The 23,490-nt window shown below is 34.9% G+C and overlaps 1 protein-coding gene across 2 annotated transcripts in view; it reads right to left on the reverse strand.

Moving 5' to 3' along the window:
• Positions 1-349: 349 nt before the first annotated feature.
• Positions 350-23,490, reverse strand: part of RAP1B (RAP1B, member of RAS oncogene family) — a 44,292-nt gene continuing 21,151 nt past the window's right edge. The window contains exons 2-8 of one of the 2 annotated variants that reach the window (XM_080810349.1): positions 11,182-11,264; positions 9,755-9,823; positions 8,546-8,602; positions 7,263-7,403; positions 5,261-5,404; positions 4,260-4,376; positions 350-2,018 (exon numbers count right to left, since the gene is read on the reverse strand). In XM_080810349.1, the coding sequence (XP_080666475.1) occupies positions 4,290-4,376; positions 5,261-5,404; positions 7,263-7,403; positions 8,546-8,602; positions 9,755-9,823; positions 11,182-11,238 (555 nt within the window). In that variant the 5' untranslated portion in view covers positions 11,239-11,264 and the 3' untranslated portion in view covers positions 350-2,018; positions 4,260-4,289. The remainder of the gene's footprint in view (positions 2,019-4,259; positions 4,377-5,260; positions 5,405-7,262; positions 7,404-8,545; positions 8,603-9,754; positions 9,824-11,181; positions 11,265-23,490) is intronic. The other variant, XM_080810350.1, reaches the window with a different exon arrangement.

Genomic DNA, 23,490 nt, shown 5'->3' on the forward strand with positions numbered 1-23,490 from the left:
TGTCAAGACAAGTCTCTTAATTAAGTGAGCCTTCTGAGAGAATATTTTTTTTCTTTAGATACATAAAACCTTTAAATACATGGAACTCCCTGAGTTAAATTTGTAAGGAATAATACATTTTTCTTCCTAAAATGAAAGCCTTTAAATGTTCCATTCAAATAGGATGTATCTTTAAGAGCTTAACAGACACCCCTAAATTAGATGATATCACTAGTTGATTGTGGATATGCTTTAGTGACTGGCAAATACTTTGAGAAAGATAAAGATTTGTTTAAAAATTTCAAAAAGAATTGAATTATAGCACACCTAAGGAAAAGACAGATCATCTAAAAAGAAAGTAGTTCTTGAGTCCACTTCAAAGGTCTTTATAACCATAACATTCTAAGTATAACTTCATCTTATATATTTTTAAAAATCCATAAGCATAACATCTATCGAAGTTATTTTAAATTCTTTCTCCTACACCTCAGAGCTACTGAACATTACCCAAAAAGCATATATTTGTAAGTAATACTGCTTGATTTACAAAATTCTCCTCCCCCTCCAAAACTCAAAAGATGGTTATGTGGATATTCAAACAATACTGGGGGAAAAATCTGGTATCTTTCACTTATTATTTCTGTAATCAATCAATCAACCTGGCTTGCCCAAATGTTAAATTATGAAACCACACTATGTAAAATGCACCTATTACATTTAAAAAGAAGTTAAACCCATATTTATTTGCTAGCACTGTTAAACATTACACAAAACATTCAAGTGGCAAGTAATTATAATGCAAGCCCTTGCATGGCAATCCAAATTTATTGAACTACTGATGCTAAGTTATACAAAATTGCACCACTTTAATTAAGGCTTTTAGTTTACATTTGGCCACCTCAAAGTAGTTGTAACATTAGGTTGGTCAATTTAAATACTGTGGCTCCCTGTTGGATAGACACACAATCTTTACATCCAAACGGTTAATGCATACAAAGCAACAAGGCATTGTTAAATAAAACAGCAATAGTTACTGCAACTTAGGCCTTGTGACCAATTACACATGATTAAAATTACTTCCCACATTCACATCCACAGTACTCGTCCACCATTTAACATCTCAACCAAAACGTTACACATGTGAAACAATCACTAACAGGCAAAAATACTAAACCTGTATATTTGGTATTGCAAATACACTTATGCATGAGCAAGCAAGGGATTCACAGTGAGAATCTACAGCTGCAGAAGCCTGAAAATGATTTACAAAAATTGTTAAATCATTAAAAAATTGTTTGAAAATATACACTTCTTGTTGTAGACCCCCACTGTACACACAACTATAAACATTGTTCCCTATGTAAACAAAAAAGGAAACATATAATAAAAGATTTGAAAAGTCTGGACATTTCCTTCCCAACAGATATTAAAGGCAATGTCTTTAATCTAAGACATTATACTGAAAGGACTATCATATTTTAAAGACAAGATCACTGTCTCCACAGGTTTTTTTAAAAATTAAAAAAACTATATAGCTGTGTTAATCAAAGCGCTTATTTGTACAATACAATGATAATGACCTTGAATTTCTTAAAAAAAATTACAATAAGCTACAAGTATCAAAGAAGCGAAGTTATCTGGAGTAGTCTATATAGGAGCTCTTTGGACTTTCTTTTATTATGCTAAAATAGTGGTGCTTTTAGGATTTACATTATTGTACTCTCCAATACAAAGTATGGGGCATGTTAAAGTATACAGTACACCATTTTCATACATGTACAACATTGGTGGATGAAAAATGTCTCTTAGCAGTAATACTGGATTGTAGCCTCTGGTTTTACCAGCTGCATACTCTAGGACTATTATATAAGTAAAAATCTCTCTTGTGATACTGGAAAGTGATCAGAATGTGCAAACTGATGTAGTAGCTTTCATCCGCCTCTTAAAGGGTACCACCACAGAAAGTCCATTTAAGATGTTGGTAGGTTTAACAAAGTTGGAATGCTGGCACTGTTGAATTGGGCAACAGTTCTTCAGACCTGTTGAAAGGAAAAAATTGAATTGAAAACATGGGTTGAAAACAGCACACTACAGATCCATAGGTATACATTAAAGCAACAGTGTTTTATGTGTTAGAAATGAATATAATACAGGCTCTTGTCATTACATTCATGACAATGTATGACAATGCACCACACAAACTTATAGCAAAGTAAAGCATAGGCAGACATTTTTGTCTTTTTGGAATGACTTCATCTACTCTGCTGCCCTCTTGAAAGTCAGTCAAATTAAGTTTTAGACCCAGAAAGGGAAGGTACCTTAGTGCAAATTTCTGTGTATTATCTTCCAAAGATTAAAAGCAGAAAGACAAAAACCAAAAAAACACCACATTAAAATTTTAGGTCAGGTCAACTTTATTAGAATTAGGATTAAAAAAGATAGCAATATTAACAAAATGAGTGTTTCCAATCCTAGAATTACATCGTAAGTATAGAATGTACATTTAATCAGGGTTTCTAGTATCTGAAAATCAAGACCTTTCTTCTTTACTTTTCCAGAAAGAGTGGCTACAAAGCTGGTTCAGAGAAGTAGACAAAAAATAATTTATTTCATGATGGCTCTTTACAGTTGACAGTTATAAACGTTCTAATTTCATATTTAAACAAGTTCTATCAACTTGATGGATGTTAGAAAAAGCTGGTATTATACGAAAATCCTATGTAATTAAACTTCAAAAAATTGTGAGTGATATAAAAAAAGGTAAAATTAGAACTCATCGTCTGCTAAGTATTTATTTACTTTGGATGATTTTCTGCATACATTCCTGGGCTAAAGAAAGTTTTCTTTTTACTGTTTTTTCTGGGATTTAGACTTGTTGCAAGTTCCAGAAACAATGTTAATATTGATGTGGCTGCTGAGACAATTTTCATAAATGCCTTGAGCTTTAAGTCCTCCGTCTGAATGAGTTTGGTAAATTTTCTAAATCGTAGCAAACCAACTGTGGCAAATTGGATAGGACAGATTGGAGTATGAGTTTACACACATGTGTGCTGCTAGGAATGGGCATGTGGTGAGGACTGAGAGGATTATCAGGAATGAGAGCATGTATCTCTAAACAGAAAGCCTTAAATGGAGAGTAGGGACAAACTCTCTAAGATTAAAGTGTGCTACTGTAGAGGGCCATTTAACATAGGAAGCAGCAGAGCCACAAACACTACAAGCTCCCAGAGTAAGGGTAGAGTAAAATATAGTTTTAATGGTAAAGGAGCAATAAGCCATTCTTGTTGGCAAAGAGCAGCAGCTAATAGCTGAAGGTTTACCAAGTACCAGACACTGATCTGATTTATAAGTATTAACTCATTTAATATGACTTTTCAAAAACCATATAAAAATGTTGTATGTTCAGTTTTCCTTTGCTGTCTCATCTCTGAGTTGTTTTTGCGGTTTTCTCTGCCTGATAACTCTTTGGATATCAGCTTAGATGTCTTTTACTTTGATATATTTTCCCTGAATCCGCAGTTTACATCTGACTAATCTGGGGTTCTAGTTATTCATGCTCCTGTAGTACCCATAAGAGCATAATGACTAAGCATGGGCTTGGGAGCCAGTCCATCACTCAAATTCTGAGCCATGCGCTCAGATCATTGTATTCAAATTTTGGCTCCAATATTTACTAACTGCAGGGCTTGAACAAGTAATAATCTTTCTGTGCTCTAGTTCTCTCATATGTAATATGGGAATAATAATAGTTCTGCGTCACAGGATTGTTTTAAGAATTCAATGAATATGTGGACAATTGTTAAGAGTGCTAGCTAGCATATGATAACTGTGTCAGGGGTTCTTATTACCAGTACTACGCTGGACTTAGTCTATCCCTCATTTATCATATTTTTCAATTGTTTGCCTAACTCTTCCACTAGACCTGAATAGCTTAAGGCAAGGAAAGAAGGTTGGTTTTTTTCATCACTATACTGTCAGCACAAACCAGTGTCCCAATGGGGCATAAGTATATATTGGATGAACTTACCTAGAATATTCTCTTATGTGGAATACCCCACTTTTGATGATGATATATAAAGGAAATAATTATTTTAATTACTAGGATATCATTCTAACTCATGGATACCTTAAAGAGAAGTAATCTTGGTTTTTTTTCTTTGTTTTTTAAGAACAACAAAACATTCTATACTTGTTTTCTTGAAAGACTGTCCTTAATGAAGCTGAGGTTAAAAGTTAGAGGAAAAGAATATAAAAACAGAGGAAAAGATAAATTAACATACCTGGCTCAGAGCTACAATGCATCTAATATATTAAAGCAGCTGACATGTTGACTTTTTGCGGGCCTTCCCAGGCACTGGAGTTTTTCTGTTAATTTGCCGCACTAGGTCATAAAAGATCTGCAAACAGAGTTGGGGTTTTTTTTTTTTTTTGGTTGTTTTTTTAATTAGGAAAAAACCCCCCAAAACCAAAAAAAAATGGAAAAAATAAAATGAAAACCTGAACTCCATGTATATATATGAACTCCAACAAATATTCTGTTCAGCTAAGGAATAAGTAAAACTGGGTAGTCATATAACTGCCAAATACTCCTATTTTTTGGGAGGGCTAAAATTTCTATCCTTAAAATAAGAACTGAGTTAAGGAGCAGCAGAGATCTTACGTAGTTCATTAGAACATTTATCATCATTCAAAGAAAACAATCCTTTACTCTTCAAATCTTCCCTATGTTATCTTTACCCTACAACATGACTTAAGCCCCTTCAAGGCAAGAACCATGCAGGCCTTCTTAAATTTGTCTCCATCTTTTACAAAACATCCTTCATCTCTACATATATACACCTGAATACTTAATCCTGTCTTTCCCACCCCTAACCTTTTCTGTCCAGTCTTCCTTTTTCTTTTTTTAAAGACTTTATTTACTTATTTGAGAGACAGATCATGAGCAGGGAAGAGGGGTAGAGGGAAAAGCAGACTCCCCGTTGAGCAGGGAGCCTGATGCGTGACTTGACCCCAGCACCCTGGGATAATGACCTGAGCTGAAGACAGACGCTTAACTGACTGAGCCACCCAGGTGCCCCCGTCTTCTTTTTTCTCTGAGTAAATTCTAGCACTGTTGCTTATTAACATGCATATATTAACATAAGATTTTTGTCTATAAGATCAACAAAGCACCCGGAGCAAACATTAACCTAAGGTTGTGTTAATGCACACACATTATTTTTTATTAATTTTAAATGTTGAATTTCAAATCAAGAGTTTTTTAAAGTGTATTTCACCATACCTCATTAACATTTATTTTTGATTTTGCAGAAGATTCTAAGAATGCACAGTTGTTCCATTGTCTTGCTAGGTTCTGACCTTGTTCCTTTCCTACAACTCTTTCATCTTCCAAGTCACACTTATTACCAACCAGGATCATTGGAACCTAAAAATACAAAAAAATTGTGAGGGTAAAAAAAATTAAGTATGCTATATAAATTCAAAACAGAAGAATTTTTTAAAAAATTAACACATAATGTATTATTTGTTTCAAGGGTACAGGTCTGTGATTCACCAGTCTTAAACAATACGTAGTGCCATTCACAACACATACCCTCCCTAATATCCATCACCCAGCCACCCCATCCGTCCCACCCCCCTCCACTCCAGCAACCCTCAGTTTGTTCCCTGAGATTAAGAATCTCTTATGGCAAAACCAAAGAATTCTGAGTCAACCCTAAGGATTACTTTATATACCAGAGAAAAATATTGAGCAAGTAATAAAATTTACAGTTAAATATGAAAGCTTGTTAAGAATCTTTCATGTGAAATTTTTAGAAAACTAGCTATGATCTATTTTTAAGAGAGGGAAAAAAACCCTTAAAACTACGTTCCAATGGATTTATAACTAAATATAGTTAGCAAAACACAGAACCTTTTAAAAAATAAATTACAAGAGGGTATTACTATAAAAGCCAATAAAAAGACTTTCTAAGGGATGTGAATCAACTTCAAGTTTTCTGGTTTACTGACATGCATTTATCAAATAATCATTCTCAATTTCATGACAAAAAAGGAGAAATTTGGAAAGCCCTAAAGTAGAATTTAGTTTCTCATATAATCTATATTAAAAAGCCAGAAAGTAAAATCATCCTAAGTTATTAAAAATTTAGACCACCTTAATCATTTGATGTCTACTTTACAAGGACACGATAGAGATAAATAATACTTATTCTGCAAAATTCCCATTAATCATTTAGAGGCTTGCTTTCTAGAGAATTTTTAGAAAAAGATCCAAATTAGGAATATCAAAAATTTTGGTTTTTAGGAATAGACACAGAATTTTATATTCATACTTATTTAATGTAACTGATAGAAGAAGAAAACTAGTATCAGAGATAGTAGAAAATATTTACTAATTGAGAAATGTTCACTGAGCTATAAATATGTAAGAATACCCCAAAGTTCTCCTGTTTCAGAAGTCTAAGAAATGGCAACATTTCCCACAGATGCCTCTGAACCCTCACAATATTTGCTTATAATTAAATTATATATGTAATATAGTGATTTTTAAAAAGTGTGGTTCCTGGACCCCAGCAGCATCAACACCATCTGGAAACCTGTAAGAAATATAAAATCTTGAGCAGTATTCTTGACCTACTCAATCAGAAACTCTGGGAGTGAGGCTGGCTATCTGTTTTAACTAGATTTACAAGTGATTTTGAGAACCACTGCTATCTATAGTATGATGAGGAATTAAAGTAATCCTTCTGAAGTTTGATACAGGGATTAAACTCCATTAATGGTACACTGTAAGGGACATGCAAATTAATGTTAGAATTTAATGTACTGGTTGGCTTCCTTTTAAAAGTATTATTATGTTAGTTTTCTGTCAGTTGTTTGAGATGTGTTCATATGTAGTTTTGATTCTTGTTAGAAAGGCTCTTACGTCTACCAGAAATCTATTAGTACCCAGATGTACCCAGACATCTATTAGTAACATCTGCCACCCACATCTTTCCTTCTGCCCCACCAAAAACATTATTTAAAAATAGGAAGGGTATAACGTTTATTTTACACAGGCTAAGGAGAGAGGAAAGTTATTTCTCATTTTCCACATTATATATATTTGAAAATATGCACGAATGGTGAAGATTTATTTTTGCCTTCTACGGAAAAAATCGTTTGAAATCCCCCTCCCCAAAACACATGAACTTTAAATTCCACTTAAATTGAAATTCTTAAATTGGTATCACTACACTAAGAGTCTGAAATAAAATATATTTATTAGGAACTCAGCTTACATCATCAGTGTCTTTAACTCGAAGAATCTGCTCTCTCAGATCTTGTAAATCATTAAATGTGGACTGTGCTGTGATGGAATAAACTAATGCAAAGCCTTGTCCATTTTTCATGTATAAATCTCTCATTGCAGTAAATTGTTCCTATAGTAGAAAGAAAGGATCATTAAAAAACAATAAAGTTCTGACAGTTAATTTGACAATTTTTAAAGTTTATAATTAGAGCTCAATGAAAAATACAGTAGTGTTATGTAACATTTCTTAAAATTATAGTCTGTGGCAAGATGCGATTTGAAAAACTATTTCATGAACTAAGTTTTTATTTAACAATAATACAACCAAAGCAGATTTATGTGCAATAAATATACTTAACTGGGAAAGAAATATCCTTTCCTCAAAAGCTATTTAAAAGACAGCTTTTTAATATATAATATGTAAGGTACCAAAACTGAATTCCCAAGTTACTCACAGCTAGTTCACAATACTCTAGCTCTACAGGGCTCACCAGCACGCTTACCTATATCTTGCCATTTTCTCACACTTTTCCTCCTTCACTAGACTGTGAACCTTTGTAAGTAAGAATATTGTCCATGGCACGTATCAGGTACTCAAACATGAATGAATACCATATATCCAGAATAAATCTTCCCTTCACCTTCAGATACACCAACAAATCTAGTTGGTTTATAAATACTCTGAAGAAGAGATACTGTTCAAGTTACTCCACAAAGCCACTGAGAAATAAATGTTTAGTGAAGTATTTTCCACATTAACTAAAATACGTAATATATTTTGACTTGTTTTAAAAGTACTATGAGACTGAGAATTTTAATTCAAACGAATGTCTTTCTTTCTACACCCCCCCCCCACTTTTTCTTTGAAGATTTTATTTATTTGAGACAGAGAGAGCACAAGTAGGGAGAACAGCGGGGCGAGGCAAAGGGAGCAGCAGACTCCCCACTGAGCAGGAAGCCTGAAGAGGGGGCTCGATCCCAGGACCCTGGGACCATGACCTGAGCTGAAGGCAGCTGCTTAATCAACTGAGCCACCCAAGCACCTCTCATTCAAACAAATTTCTATTTATTTCTTCAGTAAATGACCCACTGCAATTACAAAGCACACACACACAAAATAGAACTTAAGAGAATAAGAAAAATAGCTGTAAGATTTAATGCAAGTTTTAGGCTTTTAAATAAGCTTAACAAGTATTTGTCTATAGAGTATTAGCATTTACAAGGTCAATACCGCAGAAGTTGTGCACATACTTTGATACTTGTTTTACATACCGTTCCTGCAGTATCCAAGATTTCAAGCATACACTGTTGTGCATCTACTTCAACTTGCTGGAGGAAAAATTAAAATATACCTTCATTCTTTAATGTGTAAAAGAGTACCTTATTATACACAAAAACTAGTATGATATTTAAATAGCGAGATTACTGTAACTTTACAACTAGTTTTATGCAATGCTTGAATAGAACAAGAGGAAAAATAGCTATAAAATCAAGGTCCACTGACCCCCAAATTGTATTAGGTGCAAAAACCACGTGTTCTCAACATTAGGATACCTATAAGATCCAAGCTCAATGAGAATCACTCAGAAGTTAATTCTGGGGAGGAAATTATTTCAAAATAGCTCACAATTTTTAAAAACCAGTACTAGCTTCAATAAGATCAGAAGTCATTCTGTCTACCTCAACACTGCCACATTTTATTTAGATATACCTTCATTTCTCTAGATAACTACATCCCCTTCACCGTACTGGAACGTTTCTGGTAGCAAAGAAGCAAAAGACACCCAGCAAAAAAGTTATGTATCCTAGTGACCTCTTTGCACCTAACATTTCCTTGGAATATAAGTTATTTAGAATTAGATTCGGAAAGAAAAGAGTAATACAGCCTCAAAGCTTTCCAGTTTCTCTGGTAGACTGCGGACACAAAGGGAAGAATACAAACAGTATCTACATAGCAGCAGGGGTCAAACAGGCTGTTACATAAAGGTGGGGAGATAACTCTCCCCCTAAATTAAAAATGTCTGCATACTAAGTTTTATTGTCACATGTTGTGTTTGTGGACATAGAAACAACTCTATTATGAGCAGTGATACTTTAAAAAGAAGGGAGCCTGACTGTGTTCAGTTTTTGGTGGTGTTTGGGGTGGAGGGACACAACTATCACTTGAAATGGATAGCCTAATTCTGAAGTTTGTGTGTCAAATTACAATTTTAGGGTCAGGATAAACTTAAAAATTCTCTGAGGAGGGCAGGGAGGGAGAGAGAAAGAACACATATGAGCAAGTGCTTTACGATTTTCATTAACTGGTACGGAAACAAAGCCAGGAAATAATCAAGTGTTTTTTCCTACTAATTTTTAAATAAACTCTTGCTTCTTCCTCCGACTTTGTAAACAACATTCAGCAATTACAAAGCTAAAACTAAGAAGTTATATTTATAGTAAAGTCAAAAGCAAAAGTCTTCTAGAGTAAGTAACATATACCTTTCTATAAGAATCTTCTATCGTAGGATCGTATTTTTCAACAAAAATTCCTTGAACAAACTGTACAGTCTGGAAAAAAAAAGTATACCATTTACACTTAAAGAAAACAAGAAATTCAAATCTGTATGCTTTGCACTATTGATTTCACATGGCCAGTTATATCATTGATGAAAATATAACCACTGCTACATTTAATGTATGCATTTGGTGAGTAAATTACCTTAGAAAGCTTTTTAAAAACATTAATAATCACTATACTCCCTATTAGGTAATTCTAACTGTGGAGCTCATTATTTAAAATTTATTTATTTTATTTTTAGAGAGAGGAAAAAATGGGGGGAGGGGCTTTAGGAGAAGGAGAGAGACAATCTAAAGCAGGCTTCATGCCCGGTGTGGAGTGATCTGAAGAGCCAGAGCCGAAATCAACAGTCCAATGTTTAACCTTCACCTACTGAGCCATCCAGAGGTCCCATATTTAAGCGAAATTTTAAACGTCTTCTATTTCAGTCTTAACAGCTTAAATTTGAATTTTAATTAGAAATAGGCTAGTTGTTTCATGTATGTAAGTACATACCTTCAAGACACCTCCTCATCATTTTGGGACGTATTTACAAATGAAAAAGCAGCTCATGCCCCACTGCACACATTTCTCAGTTTGATTCATACTTCAAGTTCTGTGTTAGGTGGCCATTCTAAGTGGCTGAGTGAGATGGTCAATCTGTTTTACACTGGGCTTTATTAAACTGAACTACTCATCAAGTCATTTTCCTTAAGTGTCTCTCCTTCCCCAACCACTACTGTCAAACTGTCTTTTTTCCTCACTATATTATTATTTTTAAAATATTTTATTTTTAAGTAATTTTTAACACCCAACATGAGGACTGAACTCACAACCCCAAGATCAAGAGATATATGCTCTTTCCACTGAGCAAGCTGGTTCCCAATTGCTACACTATTTTCCCCCCCCCACTACACTATTCTTGATACAGAAAGCATGGCTGCTAAATAATGTGAAAACTGGACAGTCACGGGTTGTATTGGAAAAAGGTTTTTAAAAAGCTTTATTTAATATTTTCCAACAGAAAATATATATTATAAGCCAAGTCACAATAAGAAAGACCAAAATTCATTCAGAAATACAGATGGACACACATTTATATGCTCCCACAATCTATGCTTAGCCCAAATTGTGTTCTGGCATATCTCATGTTGGTCTGGAACCAACAGACCAGAAACAATATGAAACAATATGATCTACACAGGTCCAACTAAAAGTGGACTAAAATGACAAGAAAAATACATTGCCTCTAAAATCACTGAGATTTCACTTTAACAAATAAATGAAGACAAACAGTCAAAACCTAAAACTCAACAGAAAAAGAACATGTGTTGCAATGAATAGCTTAGGTACGGTGAAAATGACTTACCAGAGCAGATTTTCCAACGCCTCCTGAGCCAAGAACGACTAGCTTATACTCACGCATGGTGCAAACTTGTCAAAAGCTAGTACCTTATAAGGAAAAAAAAGAGAGAGAGAGAATTCTTAGGTAATATATCTTTGTATTCATGTGCTTCTTATATAAATTAGATATTCAACCAAATAGTTTAAAAAATGATTACTCTACCATACTAATATACGCATTCGATAAACAGACTTACTAAAAGGATGCTACTGGTAGGGTTCTTTATACCACATCTGAGGTAGAAAGAAACCACAGAATTACTGACATAACTTTCAGCCCTAACCTAAATTCAAACAGAATAAAATATTTGCTCTATTAAAAAAAAAAAGGGAGGGGGCTGAAAAACAGCATGAAGGGGTATATTACTGGTTACAAGATGGCGGTAACACGCATGTTTAACTCCCTTTCCTAAACTATCTGTAACCTTGAGCCACAAGTAGTTGAGTGCCTACTAAGTGTGGGGATATATACAGTCAATGAACAAAAAATTCCTGTCTTCACTAAGCAATATTCCAGTAAAGATAAACAAGCTAAAACAAAGGTCTGCAAACAAATCCAGCCAATCACCTCTTTCTGTACATAAAGTTCTGTTGAAATACAGCCATGTCCATTTATTTGTGTAGTATCTGTGGTTGCTATCTTACTGTAATGGCAGAATTAAGTAGTTATAATATAGGCCATCTGGTCCACAAAGCCTAAAATATTTACTATCTGGCATTTACAGAAAAAATTTGCCAACCCCTGGGATACATGAATGGTAAATGAGTTAGCTGAGAAAGTGGACCAAATATCTATTCCTGAAGTGGGGGAGGTACAAAGAGTCTGAAAATGGTTAGAAATCAGAGATAGAACTGAAGAGTATGAGCCCCGGACTGAAAAACTATGGCTTTCAGTAAGATGAAATAGTGGAAATCAAAACAAAACCAAAAAGAAAAAACGCATACCAAGGCTTATTACCATCAAATTTCAGTACACGAAAGATAGAGAAAGAAGATCCTAAAAGTTTCCTGGCTAGGGAAATAATAACAAAGCTCCTACCGTCCTAGAAAGAAAGAATTGGTCAATGGCCATGGGACAAAAGCAGCCACCAGAACAGGTTCTAAATCTTCTTAATGAATGACAGTTCTGTAGCCATAGTAATGACAGACAGTTCTGTAGTCATAGTAACAAGTAACCACCATAAACAGAGCCCTCATTAAGATCCTTTTTTAAAGATTTTATTTTTTAGTAATCTCTATACACAACACAGGGCTCAAAGTTACAATTCCTGAGATCAAGAGTTGCACACACTGAAGCTTACACCAGCCAGGTGCCCCACACTTCATTAAGATTTAAAACCCTTCTACCACCCAGAAAGTTCCCAATGTGCCTCTTCCCAGTTAATTAACTTGACACCCTTTTTCTTGACTCTAGTGGCTGCTTTATTTGTCAAAGCCACAACCTTTTCTAGGAAGAACTTCATGGTTTTTTTTAAATAAGCTCCCAATATAACCTTGACTTTTGTACTTACACCAGCAAATGACAAAAACTGCGATATTGACAAGTGTGACTTAACCAGACTTATGACCAACTTCTGAAATGCCAAAATTAGTACCTTAAGAGGAACTGTAACTACAGAAAAAATTATGAGACAAAATAACAATCAACAGTCAACTTCTTTAATTGATATTCCGGGGTCTCAAAATAAAATGACTAAGATAGTCTTTCTTTACTTCCCCCTGCTCAAACCTTTGGAAGCCTCCTCTCCTTGAATTATTCTGTCTCTGAACTACCCACACAATCCTATTCCTTTTGTTCTTTCCCCTTACCTTTGAAATGAACTACTTTTCTTGAAGGTTTCTAGCAAAGGAACAATTATATTAGCCTCTTTAAAAGGCAGAACTATAGAAAGAGAGTTTAGACATGAGTCTAGATTTAGTTGAATTTATAGTGAGGATTTTCTTCAATCTCAGGGAGACTGACAAATTTGTTTCAGAATTTCAACTTAATCACTAATTACTTAATTTCCTCTTTATAAAGAAAAATGGTTAAAAGCAGAATAGGAAAGACCAGACTCAAACAGCCCAGCATATTTTAAAAAAAAATTGGTCTTGAGAGATCAAGAACCTGCTTAGGAACTACACGATTTTAGAAGTCTTTCTTAAAGGTAGATTGGTCAAGATTTAAAATTGTAAGCAAAATAAAAATGACTTGATATGAAACAAAATAAAAATTGATGTCAGGAAACTGTAAAATATATTTTGTGGTAGACCCAATAGCTGAGGTAAAGAAAGACATGTTTGTTCTTTCTGTTAACTGGGCTCAGACCTGAATGGGAAACTTGAAATAAAAAACCCCAGCAATTCAGGGGTGCCTGGGTGGCTCAGTGGGTTAAAGCCTCTGTCTTTGGCTCAGGTCATGGTCCCAGGGTCCTGGGATCAAGCCCCACACCAGGCTCTCTGCTCAGTGGGAGCCTGCTTTCCCGAACCCCCCCACCGCCTACTTGTGATCTCTGTCAAATAAATAATAAATAAAATCTTTAAAAAAAAAAACAACAAAAACAAAACTAGCAATTTAGAAATCTACAATGGGTGAGATTTTTAAAAGACCCTTACAAAGTGAAAAAGCTAGAAAGAAAAACAAAACGTCTTTATATTCTAAGAAATGGGAGCCTATGAGTGAGGACACATCTTATATAATGCAAAGAGAAGAGCCACAGGAAGGATCAATGTTCCATGTTTACTAAGCAAGAGAAGTACAATGATTCAAAATCTGTCTCATAATGCTGCTCCAAGGAAAACTTGAGCACCCAACAATTCCTGCCCTTTCTCCACTGGAGGTAGACGTGGACTAACTACATAGAGCCATGAGTGAATTTTTCTGGGTGATGGAAGTGTTCTAACACTGGTTGTAGTGATGACACACAACTGTATAAAGTTACTAAAATCCCAAAATGAAAACAATGACACAAATGATTGAATTAACATAAAAATTACCATTTAAAAATAGACTATAAAAAGTACACATTTATGGAACTGCATTTCTTAGTGAGATCACTGAGGCCTATTTCCCCAATTGCTTCATTTATCTATAGTAAGTATTATCTGTTGCTAGAATTAGAATCAGGTTCATCCACATTATTGCTTCCATCAATAATCTGTTCCTTCTATTTGTTATGATAAAAAAAATATAACCAAAGAAAATACCCATTGTATGGCTACATGACATTTTCTTTACCCATTCATCAGTGATGAACATGTGGATTATTTCTGGCTTGTGGATATTATAAATAATACTTATTGGGGGCCCTGGGTGGCTTAGTCAGTTGAGCATCTGACACTTGATTTCAGTTCAGGGCATTTTGTGTCAGGGGAAGTGGCCCTGAGACTGAGCCCTGTGTTGACTTCTGTGCTCAGTGGGAAGGCTGCTTGGGATTCTCTTTCTCCCGCTTCCCCCTCTATCCTTCTCCCCACCTCTCTAAAATAAAAAAAGTAGTGCCTGTCTGTTTGTTTTGATTTTAGTAATTCAACCAATAACTTTTATTATAGAGAGCCCTATGGTCATAGGAAATTTAGAATTGAAATTTTAAATTTTGGTAGAGAAATATGATAAAGTTGTTAATAAACTTTCAAATCTAAAAATGGTGGCAAAACACATGTAACTTGCCAATAAGATATTTTGTAACAAGCAATACTGGGGTAAGGAAATTCAACTGAGCAAAGTCACTCAATTTTTATCAGCATTTCCTTACATGTCTAAAAAACTAAAATATTTTTATCTAAATCCTGATAAGTAACAAGGCTAAGGTTATTTTTTCCCTTAAAAAACAAAACAAAACAAAACATCAGTATGATAGCTAAGATTTGGACTAAAATCTGCTTTTCAAATAGGTGCTTTCTACTACACCAGCTTTAAATTGTTTACAGATTCTATGATTGAAATAATGTATTTCAATTTCAGTGACTGACTAGGAATGGCCATTATTTCTGTTTTTAAAAGGATTCTGTGGTTGTATCTAGTTTTCGCAGAAAAGACAATCCTGTTCAGTAAGTAATGTCTGTCATTAGCTTTTTTGGTGGGGAGGAGGGAAAAGATGCTGGCATCTACGTATTTGTGAGCTGTGGGCAGGACCTTCCTGTTCAAGTGCTCTTAATGCCCACGAATGAGCACTTGAGAGTCTGAATTTCTAAAATTTCAGGCACAAATTTGATGGGCAGAGTTACATCAGAATTTCAAAGGGATCTGTGATAACTATTGTTTGAGACACTGAGAATAACTGTTCTCTTTCACAGAATCCTAAAGAGGGACAATTGACAGCACAGCATAGTGGTTCACAGCACCCAAGTTTCAAATCCTAGCTTTGTATAACCCTGGGCAAGTCATGAAACCATTTAAACCTTTACTTTCTTTATAGGGAAAATGGAAACAATCATATCTACATGTTAAGTTGTGAGGCAGATACACAAGAAAGTAAACTCCAGAAAAATAGAAAGTTTTGTCTGTTTTATTTCCTAGAACATGAACCAGTGCCTGGGGCACACAGTTCATGCTCAATAAATTAAGGAATGAAATGCAGTAATTTTCTTTAAGAGTCATTGGTGCCTTGCATATAGTAACAATCAAAAGAGAGCTTTTTAAATAATAATAGGACCAGTGGTCTGAGCTACTGCTTACCTATCACCTATCCACTAGCTCAATAAAACATGTAAGAAAGAATACAAATAGGAGACTGCAGTCCAGCTTTTGTCTGAGGAAGTTTCTTCTAGGTAGGGAGAGATACAATATATAGGCTAAAACTATTTTCCAACCATATTTAGTCCTCCTGTCACTATAACCAGTTTGGATCAACTGAACTCTATTATAATTCTTTAGCTGTAGACTCTAAACTTTACTACCATATTCTATTAAATCTAAGAGGCACTTAAAAAAAAATACATTTTAGGGGTGCCTGGGTGGATCAGCTGGTTGTCTGCCTTTGGCTCAGGTCATGATTGCAGGGTCCTGGGATTGCTATGCAGGGAGCCTGCTTCTCCCTCCCTCTGCGGCTCCCCCCACCCCCCCGCCCTTTGTGTGCACACTCTCTCTTTCTCGTCAAATAAATAAATAAAACCTTAAAAAAAATACACTTTAACACCTCTGCAAGTAGAATGTGTTATAACCTCCCTCCCATGTCAATACAAAAGGAAAAAGCTAAGTACATGTCAATATTCTGAATTGTTTAAAGATGTAGTTCAGGGAGAAAGACTGGGAAATAATCCTCTTGCAAGTCTTCAAAAAACAGATTACACAAAAAATTCTGTAATATTGGTGTTATCTCTGACCCTTAATATTAATTACACAAGTCAATGAACTTTACTATAACTCAAGTTTTGCAGACTGTAATTTTGACAGCCTGGGGAGAATCTCAGTACACTTTAGGAACAGTGAGAAAAATCTCGAGATTGTAATATAAAATGAATTTTAATTCCCTTGAATGTGTAAAACAGATATGTGATAATGTGGGGGATCATTTTTCTTCTACTTTTATGTTTTTTTTCTGAGAGTTTTATTACTAATAAACAATTTATAAAATAAACAAATGAAACCGAAAGTAAAAGAGGAGTTGTGGAGTTGTATTAGCTCATGTTATTATCATTTATGAATGCTGATAATCACTGGCATTTTAATTTTTATTTTTTTAAAGATTTTATTCATTTATTTGACAGAGAGAGAGACAAGCAAGAGAGGTTACACAAGCAAGGGGAGTAGGAGAGTGAGAAGCAGACTTCCCACTGAGCAGGGAGCCTGATGTGGGGGGCCCAACTCCAGGACCCTGGGATCATGACCTGAGCTGAAGGTGGACACACCCAGGTGCCCCAATCATTTTTATAAAGTGGTCATTAGTAATGCAAAAAACACCAAGTTTAGCCAGTCATTCAACTCACAATGAGTAGTAATTATAACACTTAATGCTGGCAGAGAGAAGTATCTTTCAGAAAAATATACTATTGGTGACAGTGCATGTTTAAATAAAACAAACAGGCAAGCTTAAAAGAAGAAAGAATTTTTAATCCTATTTTTAAACCTTAATAACTAGTATGCTTGTTCTTGAAAAGGGCTAAGAGGTATTTATTGAAAATTACAAAATTAAACATATTGTTTTAAGTGCTCTACAGAAGAATTATCAACATAAATACTGACAATATTTACTCTAACAATGTAAATAGGAAATTTTAAACACTTTCCTCTCTATTGTCAAAGCAAAATTTATCTTTATATTAATTAGCATGCCAAAGAGTCTACCTAGAAAGAAAAGGAGGGTAGCAAAGAATTAAGTTCTAAGTACTTTAACTGGTATGCGCCACAATCAAAGGATTGTATTCTGAAAAGCTTGCTGGTTTACCTTCTTGTACTTCAGGAGAAAATAAAGATTAAAGCACAAAAAAAGATACAAAGTAAAATTAGGGTACTTGATATTAGAAATTACTAAGAGTTCTGGTAACCAGGTGTTACTGCCACTTGGAAGAAATAGGAAGTACAGTTAAAAACATTTACAATCAACTAAAAAAAAATCTACATTGAAAGAAATCTTAGCAACTTTCAGGAAATTAAGGGCAACACCATGAGAAAATGTTAAATGAAAATGTCATCAGCAATGGGAATGTCCTGGTTAAACACTGCCAAAAATTATGGTGCTATTGTCAATTGTGAAACATTCTAGTTTGACTTTCTAATACAGGTCATGGGCTTTGGTTGGTTTACATATGTTCTTTTTTTGTGGTATTCCTTGTAAATAATGGCATTTATTTGTAAAATTTAGGTGCACTTTGAAAGTTAAAAGCAAAGTTAAGAATTGCTAATTAAAAATAATATGCCTAAATTAATCTGCACTTGAACTAAGCTTTAATCTATTAAGTCACCTATTAAGTCATTAATTAATGGGGCACTCTCAGATCCTCATTTTCTTCAGGTAGTTAAACAGGTAAAGAATGTAGTGTATATGCAAACTGAGCATGGTGGTTTTACCAATAATGCCATTTCTGACTTATACTTCTTCATTAGCAAGAACGTGTAACTTCCACAACAAGCAGGCATTTACACAATTATAAATATGAAGCATGATTCATATTACTTCTCCAACAATCTAAGATTACAGATGAAGCAAACCAATTGGCTTAATAAATGAACTGAATAAGAAATACTTGGGGGGAGGTAAAGGTTGCATTAAAAATTGGGGGAAGGGGGCATGTGGGTGGCTCAGTGGGTTAAGCCTATGCCTTCAGCTCAGGTCATGATCTCAGGGTCCTGGGATTGAGCCCCACATCTGGCTCTCTGCTCAGCAGGGAGCCTGCTTCCCCCCTTCTCTCTGCCTAGCTCTCTGCCACTTGTGATCTCTCTCTCTGTCAAATAAATAAATAAAATCTTAAAAAAAAAAAACAACTCTTAAAAAATTGGGGGAGGGTAATTTTGGGAATTATATATTTACATGTAAAGATTTCTAATTTTAATTACTTATATAGAGTTTCTAAAATTTGTATGACTTACAACCAACTCCTAATCAATGAAAGTAATTGACAGATCTTATACTTTGTTGTATTTGTTGCAGAACACTTGGATATCCTATTCACTAACTTAAAAGGTTATTTTATTATTACCTTCTACAACTTCCTCCATTTACTCTACAGACCTAGTTTTACTGGCATTTTTTTTCCAGTTAATTTAAGAAGTTGTTTATTTCTAGTCTCAAAGAAAATCATAGAAAAGACATGAAGGGACAAGAAAACAAAACCTTCTAGGGCTCCTTGCCAAGTCAGGTTTCGTGGGCTGCTTCGTAATTGCCTGAAATGAAAGTTGAGGAAAGAGATGCAATCATAGTCTACCTGAGGTTCAGTAAATATATCCAAGATAGTACTTCATCAACCAGAAATGAACTGGAATTTTCACAAAAATACAAAAAAAAAAAAAAAAAAAAAAAAGGATGCTATGATTCTGAGAAAATTCTAGAGACTTTTGAGTCAGAAAAAATAAAAATTCAGTAAAATTTTAATCTAAATGTGTTCACTATATAAAAATACATATCCCAAAGCAAGTAAGTGACTTGATTACCTACCACTCTGTATTACATGTATTTTTCATTAATACAGACCCAACTTCAAATATTATTGACCCTAATTATGAACCATAAGAGTAATTCTAAAAAACACTGTGGAAATAAAGCATAAAAGAATGATAGATGTATTTAAAAAAACCATATATATATGTATACAGTTTTGCATATATATATTTTCAAACTATATACACAGTTCTGGTTTTTAACATCCATTCATCTACCAATGGCACACGGGCTGCTTCTATAACTAATGCTGCAGTAAGCACAGGAGTGTGTATGTCCCTTCAAATTAGTGTTTCTGTATTTTTTGTGAAGGAGATTAAGAATACCCTTATCTTAAAAAAAAAAAAAAGAATACCCTTATCTTGATGATCACTGACAAATATACAGAACTGCTGAATCACTATATTGTATACTTGAAACTAACACTGTTAACTACACTGGAATTAAAAAAAAACAAACGACTCATAGCTTTTACTTAGTGTTAACATTTACTGAAGACCTACTCTTGTCCAAGAGTTGTGCTAGTACCTGAAGATTAAAAAAAATCTAAGAAATGATGACTTATACCAACATTACTATAACATTTAATATTAAATATCAATATATAATGAGTGCCTACAACGTATTAGGTACAGCTCTACCCAATGGGAATGCAGAAAAGACTTTCTGTCCTCAGAATTTACAATGGGGTGTGGGGGGGACACAAAATCAATATAAAACATGTTAGAAGTGATATAAACACTATGGAGAAAAGAAATAAAGTAAGGTAAGGGGACAGTGTGGGAACAGAGGGATCATCTTATACAATATGGTGATAAAGGACTTCTGTTAAGGTGAAGGTACTATACACGTGAGCCTCTAACACAGGTTTGAGCTGCATGGGTCCACTTATATGCAGATTAAAAAAAAATACAGTACAAGGGAGGGAGAAATGAAACAAGATGGGACCAAGGAGGGAGACAAACCATAAGAGACTCAATCTCAGGGAACAAACTGAGGGCTGCTGGGGGAGCGGGGAAGGATGAGGTGGCTGAGTGATGGACACTGGGGAGGGTATGTGCTATGGTTAGTGTTGTGAATTATGGAAGACTGATGATTCACAAATCTGTATCCCTGGGGCAAATAATACATTATATGTTAATAAAAAGTCAATAAAAAATAAAATATAGAGAAAAAGTAAATAAAAACAGTTTAGTACTGTAAATCTATTTTCTCTTATGATTTTCTAAAAACAATTTCCTCTAGCTTTTTTTGTTCTAATAATACTGTACACAATATATATGACATAAGATATATGTTAATCAATGTTACCAGTAAGGCCTCCAGTCAGAAGTAAGCTATTAGTAAAGTTTTGGGGGAGTAAAAAGTTATATGTGGATTTGACTCTTAATCCCCACGTTGTTCAGGAATCAACTGTATAGCTCAGTACCCAAAGCCCCCTTTTCAATAGACTGAATTTGTGTTTTCAAAAAAAGTTTCTAGCATTTGGCTTTATTCTGTTTTTTCTTTTCTTTTCTTTTTTTTTTTTTTTAAAGATTTTATTTATTTATTTGTCAGAGAGAGAGAGAGAGAGAGAGAGAGAGAGAGAGAGCACAGGCAGACAGAGTGGCAGAGGGAGAAGCAGGCTCCCTGCGGAGCAAGGAGCCCGATGTGGGACTTGATCCCAGGACGCCAGGACCGTGACCTGAGCCGAAGGCAGCTGCCTAACCAACTGAGCCACCCAGGCGTCCCTGTTTTTTATTTTCAAATCAACATCTCTAGTAAGGTGATATGCCAGTTAATTTGTAGCTAAAGTTAAATTTGGATTTGGGAAAGTCTAGAATCCACTAGAGAGCTCATGGCTAAAATACCCCTTCTTCCTCTCCTACCAGGGGCAAAAATGGGATTTCTGGAGCAATCTAAATGTAGGTGGTCTTATGAGGTACCATTTTTCATTATGCACAAAATGCCCCTCAGTCATTTCCTTTGCCAGCTCTATAGGGAAAGACATTCACGATCCCATCTCCAGCACCACCCCCTCCACTGCTATGTAGCAAGAATACTACATACACAGATCAGGATAGAATGTTTCTGACTAGCAAATACTTAGAATGCAATTCTTACAAGGGTAGTGTCAAGAAAGATTTCTAAAGTATTCTTAACTGTCCCAGCCCACAATGATAGTTCCTCTTTCTGACAACCCACACCAAATACTTCAGCACTTGATTATATACTGTCTTGTACTGTTTTCTAAGAAGAGACAACAAATTGTAGAAAGGAACATTATCTTAAGGTTTAAGAAGCTTGGTTCTATTTAAAAAGTTATACAATTTGAGATAAACCATTTTATTCTCAATTTCCAGTTTCCTTGTTTGGAAAATGAGGGAACAGGGAAGGGGGAAGACTGTACACAGAGTTGCCCTATATCAGACATCAATGTCTGAAGCTGCAAGGTGTTAATATTAGGGAATGGTGTGAATTGTGGCCAATGGGAATGAATGCTTATACAGCTAAAGTCATTCAAATTCTAAAAAATGTGAATATTGTGAAAACCAGTAAAATCTACGTAAGGTATGATCTGGACTCTGAGTCACTAGTTTTCTACTTCTGGACTAAATGATCTCTAAGGTCTCTTTCAATTCCAAAATGTACTGTTACGTATACCAGGGTTCTGAAGAATTATATATGGACAGAACTTTTAAAAGTATCTTAATGTTATATTCCCTCTTCTTAATTATTATAAAAAAAGATGTAATTCTATGTTGGTACTAACTTTTTTTTTTTTTTTTAAGATTTTTATTTGTTTATTTGACAGACAGAAATCACAAGTAGGCAGAGAGGCAGGCAGAGGGGCGGGGGGAGCAGGCTCCCCACCGAGCAGAGAACCTGATGTGGGGCTCGATCCCAGGACCCTGGGATCATGACCTGAGCGGAAGGCAGAGGCTTTAACCCACTGAGCCACCCAGGCGCCCCAATGTTGGTACTAACATTTAATGATAATGTAAATTTTTTTCCCTAACTTCATAATGGTAGTTTCATATTACAGACATTTTAGAATTATTATCTTTCAAACTTAATACAGATAAAACTAAAATAAAGGGGCTGAAAATACAGGGCAACCTACCAGATTCATAGGCTGCTCTCACGTGGGAAAATCCACTGATCCTAATGGGCATTCAACTGAGGCAAGATGCAAAGGCTTTCCATATTTTCTTCTTAGTTCTGGCATGCTAGTCCAACCAGCTTTGTACAAGTAAGGTCTTTTGAACTAACTCAAGATTGGGGATGGACACAGGTCTTGTCCTCTCTTGCCCAGGGTGGTAAAACATGGAATCTGGAAATAAGGGAACCCTAGAATTGACTACCTATGTAATTTACCAGAGGGTAGCCACTTATTCTCGGGTTATGTCTTAGTGTGTAAAACATAGACAATGCTACATAGACCAATTTCACAGACTTAATGGACAGATTAAGAATGTATATTGTCTATAAGAGTTTTAAGTGTTAGTCATTACTATCATCAACTAGATGCACAGTACTCCCTTACTTTTTCCTCAGTTTGGTCTAGAAACCTTTGTTGAATCAAGGAATGACTAGAGATTAAGAATTCAGTTCTAGCAAAGGAAAGAACTGTTTAGATCTTTAATAAAAGACCACACAAGTTACCTTTTGTGTGTAAATTGCCATCTGAGTTCACATCAATTACTGAAGATGTCAAGAATCTCAGCTGAAAATGAACTACACAAATCTTGAAAAAAAAAATTAGTTTTTATACTTGCCCTGTAGGAATGCAATTCCAGTAGAAAAGAAAATGCTCTGAAGCAGGAAAAGTATTTAAAACAGCAACTTTTGGATTCCAGAGACACCTGCTCTCAACCTCATAATCTGATTCTTTTAACCAACCTCATTAGTAAATGTAAAAAGGCTGTAAGAATCAAATCCTTGAAAAGTGGTGATATTCAAAAAGCATAATTCCTTTCCATTAAAGTATGTCATATAGAGTCTCCAAATAGTTATAGTCAAATTAGAAATTTTCCAAAACTATGGTAAAACTCAAGTAATCCTATCCTTGTTATTTTCCTACAACACCCACCCCCAACCATCCATTTTTGAAATTCTGTGATCTTAAATTATAAATAAAGGACTAAGTAAAAAACTTAACTACTGGTTCCTGAAGTCAAGTGACTTCTCCCACTGAACACTTTCTGGAAGAGACGATATTT

Source organism: Martes martes (assembly GCF_963455335.1).
Source record: "Martes martes genome assembly, chromosome: 8".
Taxonomy (NCBI): Eukaryota; Metazoa; Chordata; class Mammalia; order Carnivora; family Mustelidae; genus Martes; species Martes martes.